The sequence below is a fragment of the Ruditapes philippinarum genome, unplaced genomic scaffold (assembly GCF_026571515.1).
Source record: "Ruditapes philippinarum isolate M1 unplaced genomic scaffold, ASM2657151v2 ctg13128_1_1_1_1, whole genome shotgun sequence".
Classification (NCBI taxonomy): Eukaryota; Metazoa; Mollusca; class Bivalvia; order Venerida; family Veneridae; genus Ruditapes; species Ruditapes philippinarum.
In genome coordinates this window covers 1,480-24,967 of record NW_026853732.1, presented here as the reverse complement: position 1 = coordinate 24,967, position 23,488 = coordinate 1,480, and the positions used below count along the sequence as shown (strand labels likewise).

Below are 23,488 nucleotides of genomic sequence, written 5' to 3'. Positions count from 1 at the left end.
AAATCAATGACCCCCCGGGGCAGGGGGCCAATTTTGGACCCAAGGGCTATAAATTGGAACAAACTTAGTAGAGGTCAACTTTTTTTAAACAAACTTTTGGTATTTCACTCACTAGACGATGTTTTATGCTAAATTATCTTAACTTTAGTTCGTTTGGGGTAATTTTTTTTTTAAAAAGATTTTGAAGTTGTTTTCTTTTGGTTGCCTTGGCAAACAGACTTCTTCGAATTCAATTCTTTGAATAATTTTTAAAGGTGATCTCACAAAGAACATTCCTGTAAAGTTTAGATTGAAACTGGCTAAGCGTGTTTCATGAGTAGATGTTGTTTAAAGTAAAAAGATTATATGTATGGCTGTTCACAAAATTTGCAAATCACAAAAGTTCACCTTGTCACTTTTGTGACAGGTGAGCTAAAAAACAGGGAATTTCATTAATTTGACCTTGAAAGTCAAAGTATACAATATTAATAAGTTTTGTTTGTGAGCAGGTCTGCTTTTGTCCAAGTACATTGTATAAAAAATCATGAATAACAAAATTTATGACAATTTAACAAAAAGTCATCATTTGACCTTGATAGTCAAGGTCACTTAAAGCTTAGGTAAGGTCTTCGCCTCAAAAGTTATTTTGTCAAAGTCTGAAGATAAATCCATTTATCAATTACCAAGTTACAATCAATTTTTATAACAAAAAACCAATGAAGATTCAATAATTTGACCTTCAAAGCCAAGGTCATAAAATGATCCAAGGTCAATTTTGAGTTTCATATACATATAGGTTTTATTCCTAAAGAATCGTTTGTCTCATTGTCGAAGTTAATCCATTCATTAGTAACAAAGTTATAGCCAGGTAAAGCAAACAAGAGGGGCCATGATGGCCCTGAAGTCGCTCACCTGTATATAGGCCCCAGAGCGGGGCCAGTTTAAACCCCAGGACTTTTGTTTGAACAAACTTGGTAGACACCCATTAGAAGATATTTCATGCTAAACATCTAAGGTTTGGCTCGTTGAATTTTTAAAAAAAAGATTTTTTAAGATTTAACTATACACATATAGTTAAAAGCAATGACACCCCTAGGGCGGGGCCAGTTTTGACCCCATTTGACACTCACTAGAAGATGTTTCATGCTTAATATCTAAACTCTAGCTATTTGTTTTTTTTTTAATCAGATTTTTAAGTTTTTGCTATACACATATAAGGAAAATCAATGTCCCCCGGGGAAGGGGCCAATTTTGACCCTAGGGCTTTTATTTGAACAAACTTTGAAGACACTAACTGGAAGATGTTTCATGCTTAATATCTTAACTCTAGCTATTTGGGTTTTTTCAAAGAAGATTTTTTAAGTTTTTGCTATACACATATAAGGAAAATCAATGACCCTCGGGGCGGGGCCAATTTTGATACTAGGGACAAAATTTGATCAACTTTGGTATTGGACATTCAGATAATACAATATACCAAATATCAAAGGTCTAGGCCATTTACTTTCAGACCAGAAGATTTTTCAAGTTTTCACTATATGTATATAATGAAAATCAATGACCCCCCGGGGCAGGGCCAATTTTGACCCGAGGGCCATTATTTGAACAATCTTGGTAGAGGTCAACTTTACATTGTTTCATGCCAAATATCTAACCTGTAGCCTTTACAAATTCAGAGAAGTAGATTTTTTTTAGGTTTTACAATATACATATAAGGAAAAACCTATGACCCCCCCAGGGCGGGGCCAATTTTAATTCTAGGAACAAAATTTGAACAACTTTGGTTTTGGACCTATAGATGATACCATAGACCAAATATCAAAGCTCTAGGCCATTTACTTTCAGACCAGAAGATTTTTCAAGTTTTCACTATATGTATATAATGAAAATCAATGACCCCCCCGAGGGCGGGGCCAATTTTGACCCGAGGGCCATTATTTGATTAATCTTGGTAGAGGTCTACCACACAATGTTTCATGCCAAATATCTTACCTGTAGCCTTTGCCAATTCAGAGAAGAAGATTTTTTTATGTTTTACTATATACATATTAGAAAAACCTATGACCCCCCAGGGCAGGGCCAATTTTGACACTAGGGACAAAATTTGTACAACTTTGGTATTGGATCTTCAGATGATACCATAGACCAAATATCAAAGCTTTAGGGCATTTACTTTCAGACCAGAAGATTTTTCAAGTTTTCATTATATGTATGTAATGAAAATCAATGACCCCCCGGGGCGGGGCCAATTTTGACCCTAGGGCCATTATTTGAAAAATCTTGATAGAGGTCTACTACACAATGTTTCATGCCAAATATCTAATCTGTAGCCTTTGCCAAATTATAGAAGAAGATTTCTTTAGATTTTACTATATACATATAAGGAAAAACCTGTGACCCCCCGGGGGCGGGGCCAATTTTGACACTAGGGACAAAATTTGAACAACTTTGGTAGAGTACCCATAGATGATACCATATACCAAAAATCAAAGCTCTGGCCCATGTACTTTCAGACAAGAAGATTTTTTAATTTTGTGTTTTTTGAAATCCTTTTCTGGCCCTATGACCTACATATGCAACAGACCGGAACCATTTGAACAACTTTGAAAGGGGACCACCCAAGGATCATTTCTGTAATGTTTGGTGGATGTGCAGTCATTGGTTTCAGAGGAGATGTTGTTAATGTTCAAAAGTTGACGACGCACGACACACGACGCACGACGACGGACACAGGGCCATCACAAGTGAGCTAAAAATATAGGAAAAATATTCAAAATATAGGAGAATATAGGAAAAATAGGAGGTTTTTTAAAATATAGGATTCGGACCCAAAATATAGGAGTTTTATAGGAATATAGGAATCAGTTGACAGCCTGATATTATGATATAATTTTCATTTTTAGCAAAGTATCATTCACCCATACTGCTTTTTATAGCAAAATCATATTTAAAGCAGCATGCCTCCATATTCATGGATATTTTCATGAAATTCTGAAAATGCATTTAAAAGTAAAATGTTGTGAAATATACATAGGAAGTAATTAACACATTGCAAATTGCACTTACGATCCACATAAATTGCCAAAAAGTGGTCAACATATGCACAAATTGCTCTAACTGTGTTAGTTACACAGAATATGACTGCATTAGTCAAGCAGTACATGGTGGATAAATACATTTTGTACTACAAAATCAGCCATTAATCATACAAAACATGTAGATTATAACTTAAATTACTAAAAATTTTAGTACATTTTTCTTAAAATAATTTGGTTTATTCAGAGGCATGCAGCTTGCATATTGCAGGGTGTGGAATAGTGATATAATTTTTCTCATGTTAACATCTTAACTTTATAGTTCTATTAAATGATCAATCCATTTATTTAAATATAACTAGCTTTTATCTTCTTTTTTTTTTTTTATAACATTGTAATATCTAAAATGTCCAATTTTAATGTCCGGGCAATCTGTAGATAAGTGGTTAAGGTCACTTAATAAAAATAACTTAAAATATGAGTTTGACTTCACTTGAGTTGTTTAATTCTACCATAATGTATAGCTACTGGGAAATGTTATAATATTCAACAGAACCCATATGACATAAGCATAAAAATCAAGGGAGAGCATCAGTTTCAAAGTAGACCTGAATTACCTACCTTCGATAGAGATGAGCTTAACCTTCGAACATTTTGTAATGGAAGACCATGTGGTGTAGAGAATCGCCGTCTAGACTCGTTGTCATGGAGAGTTGCTAAGGCAGAATGAGAATCTGAGGAACGTCCACTGGCACTAGAAACATTAAAGAAAATTTGATTTTCTTAATGAGTTTTAATATGAACTTAAGAATGTCACATTTAGGTTTCAAATTAGGTACCGTGCCATACTCTATATCACAAACCCATGCTGCTTTTGTGACTTCACAAAATGGTATGGCTTGGCTGTGCATATATTTTGAGGTGAAGTAACTTGCGTTATACAAACACAGTGTTAAAGTGCACTAATGTTAGTGTTACACTATATGTTCTTTTTTAAGTTTGTGATAAACAGAATATTATATTTGTGTAGGTTCATTACTAAATTTATCAAAATCTCTGAATGAAATAGTATCCTTGCCAAGGGGTTGCATAATATAATTTTATTCAACTCCTTCAATGAATTCAGTTGGGAACCAACACTCGTTCAATATCCTCTTATATATCAAAACATAAAACATAAACAAATTGATAAACATTTTCCTCAGCAAACTTAGTTAATTTAGATTTAATATAAGATTTAATATTAGAAATTATAATACAAATGTACCACCAAGATATATAAGTCAACCTTACCTACTTTTCCTCAAACTTGAACTATACCCTGGTACATTTTCATCAAAACTGGGTCTCGCGTTCTTCTTCCTGGGTGACCTTCTCAGTTCAATTTCTTGTTTCACGACTGACTTCTTTTTAGCCTTTGGAAATAAACATACAGGAGACAGGCAGGAACTGTATGTTTCTTCTTTCACATACTTCTCCTGAAGTTTATTGAGATGTTTGTTGATCTTCTCCGTCTTTTTGTCAATATTGTAGCTGTAAAATGTGATTTTCATATTTTTATTTGAAAAAATTTTTGCATGTGAATTTAATCTTTGACTATTGAAAATCAATAAAAATGTTAAACAATAAGTTATCTAAGTAACTGGAACTTTAAGAAATAATAAGGAAACAAAACATTTGACGCCCCATATTGGTCAATTAGATACTAGAAACTATGAACTTACTAGATATCATGTGAAATAATATCTTTACTATCTGGCCAGGAGGCTTGATGAGGGCTCGCTGTATCTGGGGTCAACATTTTACCTTTACTTCTACACGGATGCTGAAATATAATATTACATCATATTCTAACCTTTCAAACTTTTGAATACTAGCTTTGATAATGACTTGTCCATGCCACAAATATAAGTTTAAGAACTACCTACACTTCAGAGGATTCTGACCATAATTTATACTGGCTACATAGGTTAACTCTAACCTTGCTGGTAGCAATTGATTGGACCCATGCAACCTGTGTTAAACAATATCATGGTCTGCACTTTTGGATGTTCAGTGACATACTTATTTTGAAAATTTCCCTAAAAATGATAAATTGTTATATCCAGATTGAAAGATGATTAAATCGGTCTACAATAAACAGTATAGCAAAGATTATAATTATATCTTACTTTAATCGAAAAAATGTCTGTCTCAATTAAAGTCTGTTAAAAATGGTGAGTAGAAATACCGTTAACAAGAATACAATGCTGCTTCAGACAACACAGCACCACCTTAAGTGTTGTTAATAGACTAACTCCAGAACTTAAGAATATTTGGGTTTTTCACAGCTAATCTGTAGGTACAAACACAGCTTCGAAAATAAGCACAACAGGTTTACTAATCTGTTGTGATGGGTAGTGCACCATGAAGCTCTAAAGGTAAAAGTATGTTTGTACCTACGGATTAGCTGAGAAAAACCCACATCAGCCAAGTAAAACTGTTCAATAGAATTTCTATATGATAACTCCTGAAAACGTCTTTATGTAACTACTGTATTATACTGATCACTATATGTAGTAACATACCCTTCTATGTACCGGAGACATATTGGTAGCAGATGCTGACCCATCTGGCTGGAAGAATTTCAGGAAACTCTGAATATCTATACTGGTAGACACTGTCAAAAACAAAATGTAACATTTAATGTGATTTCAAATTTATTGGCAAAACTGCCTAGTCCAATACAGGTTAGCAGCTGTGTATTTTGTCCATTGAATTAAGAATCGTTCTAAGCAATGAATAATAACCTTATAATATTACATATTGTTGATGTTCTAGAGCTAATTGATTTGCGACTTAACAACACAGGACAACATCAGATAAATTCCAGCACACAACTTCACAAGAAAAGCTAGTACTAGACTTTCTCATTCTCACAAATAAAGAATATAAAGAGCAATAAAACAACATTTTCTCATCTTTATTTTGTGTTTATGTTTTCTAAAAATATTGAAGGCTTAGCTAGTTTGTTTAACTGAATATCAGACATTTGTTTACATTGACAACTCTCTGTTTCTTAAAAAAAAGGCGACAACCAAGATTAGCCACAATTCATTGCAGAACCGGCATAGGTGTCAAAGACAATGAAACTTAATTTTATGTGATAATGGCCCTCAAATCAACAATTACCTCAGGGCCGCAATAAGGACATCTTTGGCCATTATCACGAAATGACAAACAGCAAAGAAATACAGTGTTTTCATTTTTATCTGAGCTAACAAATGTGCCAACGAAAATAGCTGATTTGGCCAATGGGGATATTTTAATCTACCGGCTGAAAATACAATCCATTTTAACAGCATTTCAACTGATGACATAAATCACCAATCTGTTTATAATGAACTCTGCAAGTTTTAACCACTAAATATTTTTACCTTCAGAAGGTTGTAAAGGTGAAGACATTGGCATGCTTTCTGTTGACTGCACCCTGGATAGACAGCGTTTCTGTGATTCTATATACTGTAGTGCCAGTCTCTCAGGCCATTCTGCTGTATTCTCTAACATATCTAAAATACATGTCTGATATCACAATGTTATAATCTACATGTTATTGATTGGGTTTTACATCAAACAAACACAGTATATGTCATATGGCAACTTTCCAGCTTCACTAGTGGAGGAAGATCTCGGGTGCCCCTCTGTGTATTATTTCAGGCACAAACTGGCACCCGAGTAGAACCACTGACATTCTATCTACATGTACTTTATCATACATTATGCATCAGTAAATTGTTACCACAGTTCTCTCAACTGAGAGAATAGTGTGGATTTTTTAACTTTAAGATTTTCTTACCCCTGGAAAACGCCCTGCTCTGTTAGGACAGTCACAAATAAAATTTCGGTCCACACTTGATGCATCCACACTCAGTGCTTGATAGTAAAAAAGAGCCTAGATAATGTAGAATTTCAAATAGAGCCATAACTATGTCAAAATCCATGTTAGAGTTATGGGCCTTGGACAGTGACTTTTATGCTCTCAAATAAGTGTGTAAATTTCAACCCATTCCCTTTAGTATTTTTAGAGATTCTTAAAGCTTAACCAACGCATGATGCAGGCACCTGTGTGAATACAATAGCTTCCCCTATTCTTTGAATAGTCAAGCTAAAAACTAATCTACAACCATTCTAATCGGAGATTAAAATTTCATGAAATTTCACAGCTTATACATATGTGACATGTAGTCATCTGATATTTTATGACTACATAAGATTTTGAGATATGAGAGCACAAAAAAAAATGCACCTACCAGAGACTTCTTTTTCCATATTTATTTTCCATTTCACAGGAATATCACAGAATGTTTTACAATCCTGGAGCCGATCCTTCAGATTAAATACATATTTGAGTCTAACATCGGCCAATATAGAAGCTAGTTCTGCAGAACCCATTTCTGTACTTTCCTCTTGGCCTTGTCTCTTCTCTGATTTTCAAAAAGGTCAAAAAAGATTTATTCATTAAAAACTTAATATAATCATTATTACTTTTTTTTAGCAATATTCTCTGTATATTTTCTACCATTAATTTGATTGGGGGAAAAAAAGCCAATAATTTGATATTTTTTTACTAATATTTTATAAATTATAAATGATATTATAAAAAGAAAATGTCATTTTCCAAGGTTTAATAAAGAGAGTTATATTTATTTTTTTCTTTCAGATTCTTAAAAACTATAGATATCTGATATATGGCTTCTTTTATATGCAAAAAAATGATTAATTAATCACAGTACCGCAACAGATGTTTAAATGTCTGACATATGTTTCATACATAATGCCATAAGCAAACTATATCTGGAAATTTTTACCTGCCCAGTGCTGTAACACAGTTCTTTGTAACGACACTATATCTGCCTCTACATTTCTCAAGGTATCCCAACTCATCAAAGGGAGCTCACTCAAATCAATCTTTTCAGAATCATCTCCCTTTACAGGACAAATGGCACTTTTGTATAAATTGTTTACTAAATCACCACTGAGATGGTATGGATGTTGAAGAACATAGGCATATGCTACGAAATTCTCTAAAGTTTGATGTTTATCAGGGGAGGTTACTATGAAGTATAAGAACTCATAATTGTCTTGCAGGACTTCTTCAGGTTCTATAAACACAAATGTAGATAAATGTAAATCAAAAGAAAAAGTGACCTCTGTGTATATAACAGTAATGGTTAAAGTTGCACGCTTCCGGATGAGGTAAAAAATTACAAGAAATTCAAAACTTGAAAAAAATATGCATGTACTAAGATTTTAAGAAAAGTATTAAGATTCAAGATTCAAGTAATAATTCACATGTGACTGGTGATAAAGACTGATTTTGTAGTATTTTTCACCATAATTCTACTATGTTACATACGCAGTAAGAACTATTTTTGCATATTCTGGCATTTTTTTGGTAATACAAAATGTATTCGATTTTGCCATTTGCGATGTGTAAATTACTTTTGTTGTTCACATGACAATATTTTACATTTTGGATACATACATTTCAAAATTTTCTTGAAAATAAGCATGAATCTGGAGACATGCTAGTGTCAATACATTTATCAAATCAATAAAAGTTTCATATTTTAGAATATCCCTGCTGTCTCATCATGGACTGCAAATTTTTTTTAACTAGTCACCACATAAATAAACATTTTTCATAAAATGGTAGAAGTTTTTGACTAGAATGAAAAATGGATAAGTCCATTTGTTTTTTGGCTGGTACCAACACAGTAGAGGTCATATCACATCCTTCAAGCTTTACTGGTGGAGGAAGATCTTGGATGCTGGATGCCCTTCGGTGCATTATTCTAAGCATCTCAGTAGAACCACTGACGTGCCGCAAGCTAGCTGGACAACTTCCTCACATGAAAGAATCCAAAGTCACGTGCAGGATTCAAACCCACAGCGGTGATGGGCATGTGGTTTGAAAGTCGACGACCTTAACCACCTGATCACAGACATCCAAATAAAGCCATTCAGTGTAGTAAGGGTTAAACCTTGTACAAACTGTATGTCAGCCATAATGTTTTCCTTCCATGCTTCTGTAGACAATCCAACTTCACCACAAGATGGCGCCACTTCTTGACCAGGGTATACAGCTAACCTTGCCAACATTCCTGTCTGTAATCAGTAAACAACACAAAATATAAGCAATCAGTCAATGCTAGCAAACCAAACAAATAATTTGTATATATCATCCGTTCAATATACATGTACGTACTATGCAGGTAGTCCACTTTGATTAAAAACTCTAATAATAATATTGAGAAAAAACACAGTTTGCATTGGAAATCTCTTTTTTACCATATTTTTGTCATCTGCCAAGCTAATTTAAGCAAATCTGTTCTTGTTCTTGTTTTATCACCTATACTAGCATGTTAACATTAATATCAACCATTCCATATGATTTTTTTTTAACCAATGACTGAACAAAATGAGTGGGCAGTATATAAACTGTCTTAATAAAACAAAAAAAGTTACTAAAAAAACATGTACCAGACCAAGAATACTGGCTTATAAAGCCAATTAAATTCAATCTTAACACTCCCCCATATAATAGTTCCAAATCAAAACAGGCAAGTATAGCTTATCATTAGAATTTTTGTAGTTATGAAATACAAGCAGCTAATTTAGGTTTTCAAATAAGCTAATTTGAGACATAAAATGTCTCAACAAACAGAATTATATTCATAAAAAAGGTATAGCAAAATCTTTAATTACCTGAGAGTTTTCCTGGATGTAATTCATTAATACTTGTGAATAGGCATGCTTTTGATACAAACATCTTGTATAATGTTAAGTTCAATATATGAATCAGTACAATTATTATCATATTGGTATGTATATGTATAAATATTAAAGGAACTCCACCAAGGTCCAAAAACTTAAAAACATAAAATTTCAATTCCTTACATAGATTAACTTGGTCACTTAAAACCGACAGATGTTTGAAAGAAATTTAAAAAATGTACTCAGAATAAATTGAAAATCATATATTTGGGCTATTTTTGCCAGATTTGAGTGGATAAGCGTTGCAACACTTTTCAATTTTGGATTATTTTTAACAATTATTCTGGAAAAATGGAGTGAGCAAATTGATCTAAAATTTTGCATACAAGTTATTGGTCTGGACCAACATTAAATGAACATTAATCTCAATAAAATATTTCCAATCCTTTTATATAAAAAATCTCAGTGCCCCTTTAAATCTCTAATAAGTGTTATGTTTATAGCAAAATTCTACTTAAATGCACCTGAAATGTTTCTTTTTTAAAATTATCGTGTGAATTAAAGCATTTACAAAAATAAGTTTATTATATATTCCAACATTTCTAGTAATTTCTCCTCTTGTAATGATGAAAATTGTTAATATTGAAACAAATTTATGACCAATTTAAAGTGAATTGGGTCTATAATGGAAGGTTTTTTATAGAGTAAATAATTAAGTTGATAGTTGGTATTAGTATTAGACGTAACAACAAACCATGAATGAATTATATATGGATGTTACTGTCAAGAGTGAGATACATGATCCAATATTACATCTTTTATATACATGTAATTATATATGTTGTAACAGTACTCCTAAATTTTCTAAATTACCATTCTATAAATTCTATAATACTGATGTGTCGGCTAGGTTATCAAAAGAGTTTTATTTTCTTGATGTGTTTAAACCAAAACTAAACAAAAATTGATAATGTCGACATTTTTTATGTTATGTTGCGTACATAAATAATATAAATTGACGTTGTTACCATAATTATTATGTTTATTTGCCCTGATGAGTGAATATGTAGTTGGCATTAAACTAAAATGAGAAAAATCAGTTAATGTTATCTATTTCTTAGTATAATTTTTTCTTGTCTGTCATCTTTTTATTTATCATTTATAAATTATATATCTATTCATAAGAATTAAGCACCTTTTATTCAATGTATTAAAGAGCTAGCTTAATGGATTCTGTATGTAACACAATTAACCCCCCAAAGAGCTAGCATAATGGATTCTGTATGTAACACAATTAACCCCCCAAAGAGCTAGCATAATGGATTCTGTATGTAACACAATTAACCCCCAAAGAGCTAGCTTAATGGATTCTGTATGTAACACAATTAACCCCCCAAAGAGCTAGCATAATGGATTCTGTATGTAACACAATTAACCCCCCAAAGAGCTAGCATAATGGATTCTGTATGTAACACAATTAACCCCCCAAAGAGCTAGCTTAATGGATTCTGAATGTAACACAATTAACCCCCCAAAGAGCTAGCTTAATGGATTCTGTATGTAACACAATTAACCCCCCGAAGAGCTAGCATAATGGATTTTGTATATAAAGCAATCAATTTTTTTCTGTAGGGTAAGGATACAGTTTATATACATGAGGTGTTTTCATTAATGATGGTACTGTCAGCAAACTGACTTCATCAAGAATCTCAAACATCCGTCCTAAATGACATCCGTCCTGAAATCAAAAGGACAAAATCTTAAAAAAAATTCAGAAGGACAAAAAAAATCATAAAGTTAAGTGATAATTCAATCACTGTGAACAAATTTTCTTTCTCTTTGTAGTATTGTAAAACAGACACATTCACAATGTCCTTAATATGAATTTCTACATAAATTTTATGTCTGAATTGCGCTGCAACACAAATATATTTATTATCTTACAAAATTTGACAGGTTACTAACAACAAAAGAATGAAGCAAGCTTTCACATTTAAAATTTGAAATCTGTCCATAGGGCATGAATGTCTCCACATTCCACTGTTTTGACAGTCACACACAGACAGCAGAACAGACAGATAACGGCAAATCTATATACCCCCCCCCCCCCCTCACCCAAAGAACGATAGCCGTGACAAAAGGTATTACCTTGTCCTGATCTATTATAGGGAACTTGAAGTCAGGTGTTTCCTCATTTATCTTGTGCATACTCACACCTGAAACTGTCAGCCCATTGTTCTCCTGAAATGTAACAGACACACATTTATGATATGCAATATTCTTCTGCATACAATTATAATTTAGCTTAAATACTGGGAAAATATATTGTAAATTGTCTGGATGTTATATACTATGATATTTCAATCATTTTCAATAATGCTCTAAATAAATAACAAAACAATGAACAATACAAACATTTAAGTGCCTAACAATCAAAAACGATATCTGTGCATCAACCTTATCAATTGTTAGTCAATTTGAAATTGTCAATTAACACTTACTACTGTAATAATCTCTAAGGTTTTTAAACCAGTTGACAAAAATGCAGTCAATAATCAACATCATATTAAATGTTCGGTTTACATTTTACTTACTAGACACACCATACCCTGCCTTTCTTTGTTTGTTTGATTGGGTTTTACGTTGCACCGACACAGTATAGGTCATATAGAGACGTTCCAGCTTTTCTGGTGGAGGAAGACCTCAGGTGCCCTTCTGTGCATTATTTCAGGCTTAAACAGGTACCTAAGTAGAACCACTGACGTTCTGTAAGCTAGCTGGATAGCTGCCTTTCTTTCAATTTAAATGTATTTTGCCAAATTTTAGTGAGAATACTGCCGAGTGCTCTTATAAATGCTTTCTTTCCAAAACTCTTAATACAACTCTGCCCCTTTAAAGTCTATTAAACCCTGAAAACACGGTGTGAGATGGTTTTTTTTTGGACAGGGGTATACAGTAACCTGTCTACCTCAAGTTAACAAATCTCTGGTTTAGTCCACCTGAATTAACAAACTCTTTGTGAATTTATACTTACAATACTGAAATGAATTTTACAGAGGCTGATCGCATATATACAATATTTCCACTTACTATTTTATCACAGACAGATATTTTGCCCCTCCACATCAAGTTGTCTCCCTTGAGTTGGAATCTCTTAGTATCAACATACACGTCAGCCGAGAGGAATTTCTGTAAGAACTCCGTATCTGGGCTTGGATCAGGCTCAAACACAACAATATGTGCATTGTGCCAATCTTTTAGTCTCCGTAATGCTCCAAGGAATAGAATATAGTTGCTGAAACATACAGTGTACACCTATTTGTATTATTTGCACATGTCGCACCATTTACGTTAAGGTCCGGTGGAAACTGTACAATTTTTTACTGTCTGAAGAAGACCCTTCTTGCATCCCTTATACTGACCATTTTTTATGATTAACTTAAATCATTATAGTTTGAAAGCATTTACATGTAAATTGATATTCCTTAAAATAACATTCTGTTTAAAAGTAATAAAAAAAAGATAACATCTATTTCACTATACATGTATTTTAAAAGCAAGACATAAATCATTACCTTTTATCTTTGACTTTTGGTGGCCAAATGTACACATCAACAACAATTCCTGAAAGGAAATTTAAGACAAAATGATATTCCTAAATTTTAATGCTCTCCCAAAAAGATTATGTTATCTTTATAACTCTATATGAACTAACTGACCCCTTGGGCTGAGCCACTTTTGACTCCAAGGGATCATGCACAAGGCAATGTAACATGCTCTGGTCGTAGTTCCCCGAGGAGGGGCTAAATTCCACCCCAGGGCTTTAATTTGAACCATGGTAGATGTCCCTTAAACAATGTTGCAAGAGCTGTGTCTAAATATGTCTGTAATGACTTTGATTTTACAAGTAGTGTCACCAGTATGTTGAAAAACACCAGTATTTTAAAAAGAACTACATTGAAAAACTTTTTGGGTCCTTAATTCACAATTTTTGTACAAAATCCAACATCTAGTAGTCTTTACAGAATATAATCCTCTTATTTCTTATCAGAACTAAAAACATTTTTTTTGTAAACTGCAGGCAGTAGCTTAATACACTTAGATATCAATTCAGAAAAAGTTGGCATCATATCACTTTTTTAACATCACTTCAATACTTATTACTTTTGATATATCACTCTATATGTTAAATCTGATGCACTTGTATGTTTAAAGATATACTATGCTCATCTTAATCTTTTCATTGCAGAAATTTATTGAAATTTATAAAATTCTTACTGAGTAAAAATATACAAACTATGTTTGGGAATCTACCGTTCCTGAATACCAGCTTAGTAAACTTGGTCAAAACTACATATCAGTTTTGGCGAGAAGATTTTCGCTACATTATTTACATCAGTGTTAAACAACAGGTTTATTGTGAACAAAATACCTCGAAATTAATAAGGATTTCCAACCGAAATGGAAATTCTAAATTTAGAATAATTTGATTTTATTCAAGCGTTCCCCATGGTGCATTGATAACACGCCCATTTAGGGTGTGAGAGGTCTGGGGTCCAAATCCCAGTCAAGAAAACTATTTTTTAAGTGTCTTTTTTAAGGAAGTAGCCATGGTATGCAAGGATAAAGTGTGCCTGTCATAAAAAAAATGAACATAAACGAATTTTTGATGCAACTCTAGTCCCAATTAAGTGAGAAAAATCACTGACCTGCATAATCAAGAAGTTAGGGCCTCTTCCCAATAAAGTGAGAAAAATCACTGACCTGCATAATTAGGAGATTAGGGCCTCTTCCCAATTAAGTGAGAAAAATCACTGACCTGCAAAATCAAGAGGCTAGGGCCTCTTCCCAATAAAGTGAGAAAAATCACTGACCTGCATAATCAAGAGGCTAGGGCCACTTCCCAATAAAGTGAGAAAAATCACTGACCTGCACAATCAAGAGATTAGGGCCTCTTCCCAATTAAGTGATAAAAAAAACACTGACCTGCATAATCAAGAGGTTAGGGCCTCTTCCCAATTATGTGAGAAAAATCACTAACCTGATGCAGGTAAACTGTCAGCAACAATGTGGAGATTTTCAGCTGTTATCTTTAGATCAAAATCATCAAAACTGAAAATAAAATCAGTAAACTGAGGTTTTTAATTTGTTTTGGTTATTGTTGCTGTTTAATTTTTGAGCTTTTCTCTTTAAATAGAGTAATAAGGATTCATAACAGCTTGACTTTTTCTTATAAACAGCTGAGCTAAAAATAATATTTAATTCATATAAATAACTGATGAAAATGAGTTATAATGTATAAATGTTGTATGCTGTGATTTTAAACAATACTTGTATGTACAGTACAAAATACCTTTCCTTTTCTTCACAAATGTCTAATTTGTTCAGAAAGTTATCAAAATCAAGCCATGTCACATCTTTGTTGTCTTCGATACTTTGCTGTGAAAAAAAATGTGAATTCGCAGATCAAGTAGAAATTTGTTTCAACCTAGCAACATGAGCTGTCTGGATCAGAATATTAAAGCTGCATGCATCCAGATTAGCCGTAATATTTCAATGAAATATGTACTAAGATTTAAGGAAAAGTAAAAAGAATTCAAGATTTAAGCAATAATTTACATGTTATGTGCGAATAATGATTGATTTTTCAGTATTTATATCCATATTTCTACTGCTTTACTAATGCAGTATTTTACCTCATTTTGGTAATTCATATTGTTTGTGAGTGCTGTTTATAATGAGTAAATTGCTTCCTTCTGGTTACTTCATAATATTTTACTTTGAAATACATTTTCAAAATTTTCATGAAAATTAGAATAATTCTGGAGGCATGCTGCTTTAAATTTTAAATCATCCCAATGACATCTTCAACAGTTTTTCTTCTTTTTTTTTGTTTTTAAACGAAAAAACACACCAAAAAAACCAATATCTCTTGAAGTCCAAACTGATCATTTATTACAATTCTAAAGTTACATAATGGGACTTGACTTACTTCTATAAATATCATTTTCTTTTTTTAATTTATCTGCCAACAGTGTCGTAACTTGATCAAATTTCATTTAATATTTTCTGTCTTATTAAAGGGTCATACAGAAGATCTTTTTTTTTGTTTCAAAAAAATTAATTTGATCAGATTTCATTAAATCTTTCCTTTTTAATTAAAGTACATCTAACATTTTTGGTATAACTAATACAATACATTTAATTGTAAAAGATCCTGTAACACAATTTTTTATGGTTTTATATCATAAATATAATGCTCAAATGAAGATTTATCAATATTGTAAGTTCCAACAAGAGCTGTCGGTAGGACAGCAACGCTCGACTATTCTTAGTGCTTGATAGTAAAAAAAATGCTTGATACAGTTACCTCCTCCTGTTTACAGGTTGGGGTCATGATGGTGAACAAGTGTGCAAAGTTTCAAAGCCATATGTCAATGGACTTTGAAAATATTTGAACTATTACAAAAACTTTAACGTAAATTCAAGTCGAAAAAGGGGCATCATTCTGTCAAAATGCTTGATAGAGTTACCTCCTACTGTTTACAGATTGGGGTCATGATGTTGAACAAGTGTGCAAAGTTTCAAAGCCATATGTCAATGGACTTTGAAAATATTTGAACTATTACAAAAACTTTAACTTAAATTATAAGTCGAAAAAGGGGCATAATTCTGTCAAAATGCTTGAATAGAGTTACCTCCTCCTGTCTACAGGTTGGGGTCATGATGGTGAACAAGTGTGCAAAGTTTCAAAGCCATATGTCAATGGACTTTGAAAAATATTTGAACTATTACAAAAACTTTAACGTAAATTCTAAGTCGAAAAAAGGGGCATAATTCTGTCAAAATGCTTGATAGAGTTACCTCCTCCTGTCTACAGGTTGGGGTCATGATGGTTGAACAAGTGTGCAAAGTTTCAAAGCCATATGTCAATGGACTTTGAAAATATTTGAACTATTACAAAAACTTTAACTTAAATTATAAGTCGAAAAAGGGGCATAATTCTGTCAAAATGCTTGATAGAGTTACCTCCTCCTGTCTACAGGTTGGGGTCATGATGGTGAACAAGTGTGCAAAGTTTCAAAGCCATATGTCAATGGACTTTGAAAATATTTGAACTATTACAAAAACTTTAACGTAAATTCTAAGTCGAAAAAGGGGCATAATTCTGTCAAAATGCTTGATAGAGTTACCTCCTCCTGTCTACAGGTTGGGGTCATGATGGTGAACAAGTGTGCAAAGTTTCAAAGCCTATATGTCAATGGACTTTGAAAATATTTGAACTATTACAAAAACTTTAACATAAGTGTTTACGCCGACGCTCGGGTGACTGCAATAGCTCTACTTATTCTTATCGAATAGTCGAGCTAAAAAGCATTATTTGTAAAGATATAACCGAATTTACATTTCATGTTAATTAAGGGAGGTAATCAAAAATTTATTTTCTATAAAGTCTAAGCCAAATTGTTCAAATGTGGACAAATATTTGCAGTACATATTTTACATATTTTTCGATATTTGAAAATTGTTTTAGAAGCATAATTATGTACATATATAAAATTTCACTTAAGTGTGGTTACAAACTTAATTATAACATACAGGATCTTTAACCTTGTAGTCTTGACATTTTCTCAGGAAGAACATTCACATTTAAACATTTTTTTAAAATTTGTTATGAACAATTCTTAGCAGCAATGCATTTAGTTACAAAGTGACATACCAACTCTGGCTAAATGATATTTCTTTTCAACAGTTCAATGTAAATATAAGTCCAACATACCTTAAAATTATCTTTGTTTCCCCATCTACGACTCATGCCAATTTAGGAGTATTTTTTTGTTGTTGGTTTTTTTTTTTTTTTTTGGGGGGGGGGGGGGGGGGGGGGGGGGGGGGGGGGGGGGGGGGGGGGGGGGGGGGGGGGTAATTTTTTTTGGTTGGATTTTAACGTTCACACCCAAACAGTATAGGTCATATGTCGACTTTCCAGATTGGTTGGTGAAAGGAAGACCCTACAATGCCCCTATGTTTATCATTTCAGTCAAGAAGGGGCGCCTGAGTAGAACCACATATGCTCCATAAGCTACTTGAATACATTCCTAATATGAAATAATCCAAAGTGCCTTGTGGGAATCAAACCCCCAGCGGTGAGTGGCAAATGGTTCAAAGTCAACAAACTTAACCACTTGGCCATGGATGCCCCACCGTAGGGCGGGTGGGCAGGCAGCCTGGCAGGAAATTAGGGTAAAAAAAAAATTATCTAAAGACAGATATTGTGATAAGATTCTCAATGACAGTCTCTGCTTCTATATATACTAAAATAAAAATTGTTTTTGTAATTTGGCAATAACATTATTTGAGTAGCTGTGATTTTTGTAAATAATTTTGGCCCTATGCAAACCAATGCAATGATGACATAACAAGAGGTTGTAAATAACACAAATAATTCTTTTTTTCCCCCTCAAATGTGAAAGAAAATATTTTTTTTTTTATTTTACTAAAACATGCCAAGTACATTTGTATAAACACAATCATTGAAATCCTTCAAAAAGTATCATGTGTAAACCAATAATTTCACAGAAAATTTTGTTGAAAAGGGGCATAACTGTATCAATTTTGACCTGTGTTTCAATATAACATATGCCGAACATAAACACAATCTTTGAAATTCTTCCAAAGACATATTGCAGAAACCAATGCCTACAGACAGACGGATTTGCAACCACAGTAGGATAAGAGGCCATTTCTTTAGGTATTTTATTTTCTTTAATAGAGGGCCATGGGCCTTTTATTCTATTCAGTATTGTTATGGATTGAACTCTCTTTTGTTCTGTTTACAGTTTGATGGCCCTCTATCTATTTTCGGTAGTACAGACAGACAGACAATGCCATAACATAACGTCACGTTCAGAAGCATCTGAGAGTGTATAAAAAAAATAGGGTTCATTTTCCAAAAATGTCCTTGGCAGATAATAACCTTTAAAGACATGAATGGTGACTTGCTAGGGGTCGATACTCTCAGTGCCTTAAAGGGTCGGATGAACCCTCTTTTGCCTAGAATACACACACATATAAAGAACTTGCCCCTAGCTTAACACCAGCCCACAGTCTGGCTTTAAAAAGGCTTCAATAACTTATTCTTTCTTGCCACTAAAATATAAACAAGAGGGCCATGATGGCCCTGGATTGCTCACCTGACCCATCAAACTCATCCAAACAATTACCTAGACAAGCATTCTGACCAAGTCTCATGACAGGTGAGTCAAAAATGTGACACTACAGTGTTAACAAGGTTTATCCATATTTGAGCAGTGTGACCTAGTTTTTTACCCAGGTGACCCATATTCAAACTTGACCTAGAAATCATCAAAACAAACTTTCAGACCAATTTCCAGGATACTTGAATCAAAACAGTAGCAACTAGAGTGTTAACAAGATTTTTCTATCTTTAGCTCCGGTGACCTAGTTTCACATGCGATTTCGAACTCATGTCCGAGCAATTACCTAGACAAGCATCCTGACCAAGTTTGGTGATAATTGAGTCGAAAATGTGTTCCGAAGTGACCACTAGAATGTTAACAAGGTTTTTCCAATATTTGGGGGCGGTGTGACCTAGTTTTTCATCCAAGATGACCCATGTTCGAACTTGGACTTAGAAATCATCAAACAAACTTTCAGACCAATTTACAGAATATTTGGATCACAACAGTAGCCACTAGAGTGTTAACAAGATTTTTCTATTTTTAGCTCCTGTGACCTAGTTTTTCAATCCGAAATGACCCATGTTCGATTTTATCCCAGCAATGACCTAGACAAGTTCCTGACCAAAGTTTGATGACAATTGGAGTCAAAATTGTGACCACTAGAGTGTTAACAAGGTTTTTCTATTTTTAGCTCCTGTGTCCTAGTTTTTCATCCGAGATGACCCATGTTCGAACTCATCAGAGCAAGTACGTAGACAAGCATCCTGATCAAGTTTGATGACACTTGTGTCAAAAATGTGACTGCTAGAGTGTTAACAAGATTTTTCTATTTTTAGCTCCTGTGACCTAGTTTTTCATCTGAGATGACCCATGTTCGAACTCATCCAAGCTATCACCTAGACAATCATCCTGACCAAGTTTGATGATGATTGAGGCAAAAATGTGACCGCTAGAGTGTTAACAAGGTTTTTCTATTTTTAGCTCCGGTTACCTACTTTTTCATCCGAGATGACCCATGTTCAAGCTCAGCCGAGCTTTCACCTAGACAAGCACCCTGACCAAGTTTGATGATGATTAAGGCAAAAATGTGTCCGCTAGAGTGTTAATAAGGTTTTTCTATTTTTAGCTCCAGTGACCTAGTTTTTCATCCAGGATGACCCATGTTCGAACTCATTCAAGCTATCACCTAGACAAGCATCTTGACCAAGTTTGATGATGATTGATGCAAAAATGTGACTGCTAGAGTGTTAACAAGGTTTTTCTATTTTTAACTCCGGTGACCTACTTTTTCATCCAAGATGACCCATGTTCGAACTCATCCAAGCTATCACCTAGACAAGCATCCTGACAAAGTTTGATGATGATTGAGACAAAAATGTGACCGCTAGAGTGTTAACATGGTTTTTCTATTTTGTGCTCTTGTGAGCTAGTTCTTCATCAGAGATGACCCATGTTCAAACTCATCCGAGCTATCAACTAGGTAAGCATCCTGACCAAGTTTGATGATGATTAAGGTATTAGCACCCTAATGCATTACCTCCGCGTTGAAGAGTATTCAAATAGGCTAGAACTACTGTTAACTACATTGAAAATGAGGGCCATGGGTTCAATCCCCAGAAGGGTCAACTTTTTTTTCTTTCTTTTTTTCTTTTAATATCATTTATGTATCTCTCATGTCCCATTTGGAAAGAAAAAAGTGTTTAATTTTGATTTTTTAATTTATATAGGTATTTATTGGCTAAATTATGCTAAATCTAGTAATAAATATGATACCTGATACTTTCAAAGTGTAATAAAATCAAAACTAGACGGTAAAAGTATTTCATATTTTACAAGATCAACCAATATACTATTTTAAAAATTTAGGGATACTTTGTAAACAGGCGCTTGTTTGGGTAAATTTTAAGATTTTTTTTAAATTAGGCTCCCGAAGTAGAAAAATGGTCAGACACGTGGTAAAAATTGGTCAGGTAGGGTAACATTTTTATACAGATTTCATAAATTTTATGTAGAAACCATAATTTTGCTTATGTGGATTGTTAGCTGAATGGTACTATTTGTTTCTTACCAAATATTAATGGGAAAACATTTTTCATAAGAAAGTTATTTCAGATTATTTAAAGGTTCCTCATTTCTAAAAAAGGGCCCTCATAACATCCTAGCTTGAGTTCAGAAAAGTGGCCATAACTTGATTTCCGTACGGTAAACTTTGTTTAAATTTTGCATACAGGTATACTTTAAGGTAAACATCTGACCTATGATGTCTATTTTTCAGTTCCTTATAGTGCCCATTAGGGTCCTAATACCTTAAGGCAAAAATGTGACCGCTGGAGTGTTAACAAGGTTTTTCTATTTTTAGCTCCTGTGACCTAGTTTTTCATCCGAGATGACCCATGTTCGAACTCATCCGCGCTATCAACTAGATAAGCATCCTGACCAAGTTTGATGATGATTAAGGCAAAAATGTGACCGCTGCAGTGTTAACAAAGTTTTTCTATTTTTAGCTCCATTGACCTAGTTTTTCATCAGAGATGACCCATGTTCGAACTCATCTGAGCTATTACCTAAATAAGCATCCTGACCAAGTTTGATGATGATTGACGTAAAATTGTGACCGCTAGAGTGTTAACAAGGTTTTTCTTTTTTTAGCTCCAGTGACCTACTTTTTCATCCGAGATGACCCATGTTCGAACTCATCCAAGCTATCACCTAGACAAACATCCTGACCAAGTTTGATGATGATTGAGGCAAAATGTGACCGCTAGAGTGTTAACAAGGTTTTCCTATTTTTAGCTCTTGTGGCCTAGTTTTTCATCCGAGATGACCCATGTTCAAACTCATCCGAGCTATCAACTAGATAAGCATCCTGACCAAGTTTGATGATTATTAAGGCAAAAATGTGACCGCTGGAGTGTTAACAAGGTTTTTCTATTTTTAGCTTCTATGACCTAGTTTTTCATCCGAGATGAACCATGTTTGAAGTCATCCGAGCATTAACCTAGACTAGCATCCTGACAAAGTTTGATGATACAAGAGTCAAAAATGTGTCCACTATAGTGTTAACAAGGTTTTTCTATTTTTAACTCCTATGACCTAGTTTTTAATCCAAGATGACCTATGTTCAAACTCATCCAAGCTATAACCTAGACAAGCACCCTGACTACGTTTGATGATGATTGATTTAAAATTGTGACCGCTAGAGTGTTAAAAATGTTTTTCTATTTTTAGCTCTTGTGGCCTAGGTTTTTATCCGAGTTGACACATGTTCGAACAAATCCGAGCTATTACCTAGATAAGCATCCTGACCAAGTTTGATGATGATAGAGGCAAAAATGCGACCGCTAGAGTGTTAACAACTAAATCTGAAGGGACGACGGCCGACGGACAATCATCGATCCTAAAAGCTCACTCTGAGCATGCTCAGGTGAGCTAATAAAAAGGTTTCAATAATTAATTCTTTCTTGCCACTAAAAAATAAATAAAAAAGTCTATTTCTATTTTTAGCTCCGGTGACCTAGTTTTTCATCCGCTCAGGTGAGCTAATAAAAAGGTTTCAATAATTAATTCTTTCTTGCCACTAAAAAATAAATAAAAAAGTCTATCATCCAAAAAGGTTAAAGCAAAATGTTAAAGTTAATAAAATCAGAAATACCTTTACACTGTAATTTAAACATGTACACTGGACAGAAGTTTTTTGATATCCCTGGATAAGTGTTTCAGATACTGGCACCACATCATTGTTAACTGAAAATTCAAAAAACACCACAAAGATACTGTTAATTGATTCATTCACCCACACATTGTTTCGATATGGGGTCTTATCATAGTCTCAATATTTTGACTGCCAGACCGAAAGATTTTACAAAGTGCTGTTACATAGATGTTGGTCTTTCGAAGGGCGACCATCATTTACATAATAACTAGAAATGTGTCCATAGGACAAGGATGCCCCCACACGCCACTGTTCTGTCAATCTTATGACTCTAGGTCAAATATTTTTTGGACTACCTGTGCCACAAGTTGAAAACTAAAAATCAACAAAGGGCCATAATTCTGTTAAACTTGGTCGCAGCAAAAATTCCTTCCTTTACTATCATCTACACATTTAGGTTGTTCATCCCTGGAAGTTTAAGCAAAATCTGCCATCCAGTTTAAGAGGAGTTGCGTTCACAAAATTTCTACATAGTATATACAGTCTTCGCCTTAATTTTTTATCAGCACTAGCCCAGTCGGGCTAGCAGCTTACAAAGGTCACTAGCCCGAACACATTTTAACTAGCCCGAACCAAAATGGTATTTTTTTGCATACATTTTGTACAAAAATAACACTTTCTATATGTTTTATATATGATATATACCATTTAACATTATCAAAATATCAACTTATCAACTTTTCTTCCTTTCATTATTTAAATAAGAAGACTTTAAACTACATATGAAAAGATATTTTGATATTTCTGTGGCATTGTCCATAGACACTGAAAAAAAAATTGTTTAAAAACTGAAATTACTCTTCTCC

The 23,488-nt window shown here is 33.7% G+C and overlaps 1 protein-coding gene across 1 annotated transcript; it reads right to left on the bottom strand.

The window, feature by feature from the left end:
• Positions 1–3,635: 3,635 nt before the first annotated feature.
• On the bottom strand, positions 3,636–22,714 carry LOC132737653 (mdm2-binding protein-like; the record flags this gene model as incomplete). Its single annotated transcript, XM_060724984.1, is given in 16 exon segments — positions 3,636–3,768; positions 4,308–4,547; positions 4,739–4,839; positions 5,582–5,673; positions 6,431–6,562; positions 7,304–7,477; positions 7,862–8,155; positions 9,038–9,161; positions 9,762–9,825; positions 11,414–11,508; positions 11,919–12,011; positions 12,861–13,065; positions 13,346–13,394; positions 14,812–14,882; positions 15,124–15,209; positions 22,623–22,714. Coding segments are annotated over 16 exon segments (2,045 nt in total), but the record flags the coding sequence as incomplete, so codon positions are not given.
• Between the last annotated feature and the right edge of the window lie 774 nt (positions 22,715–23,488).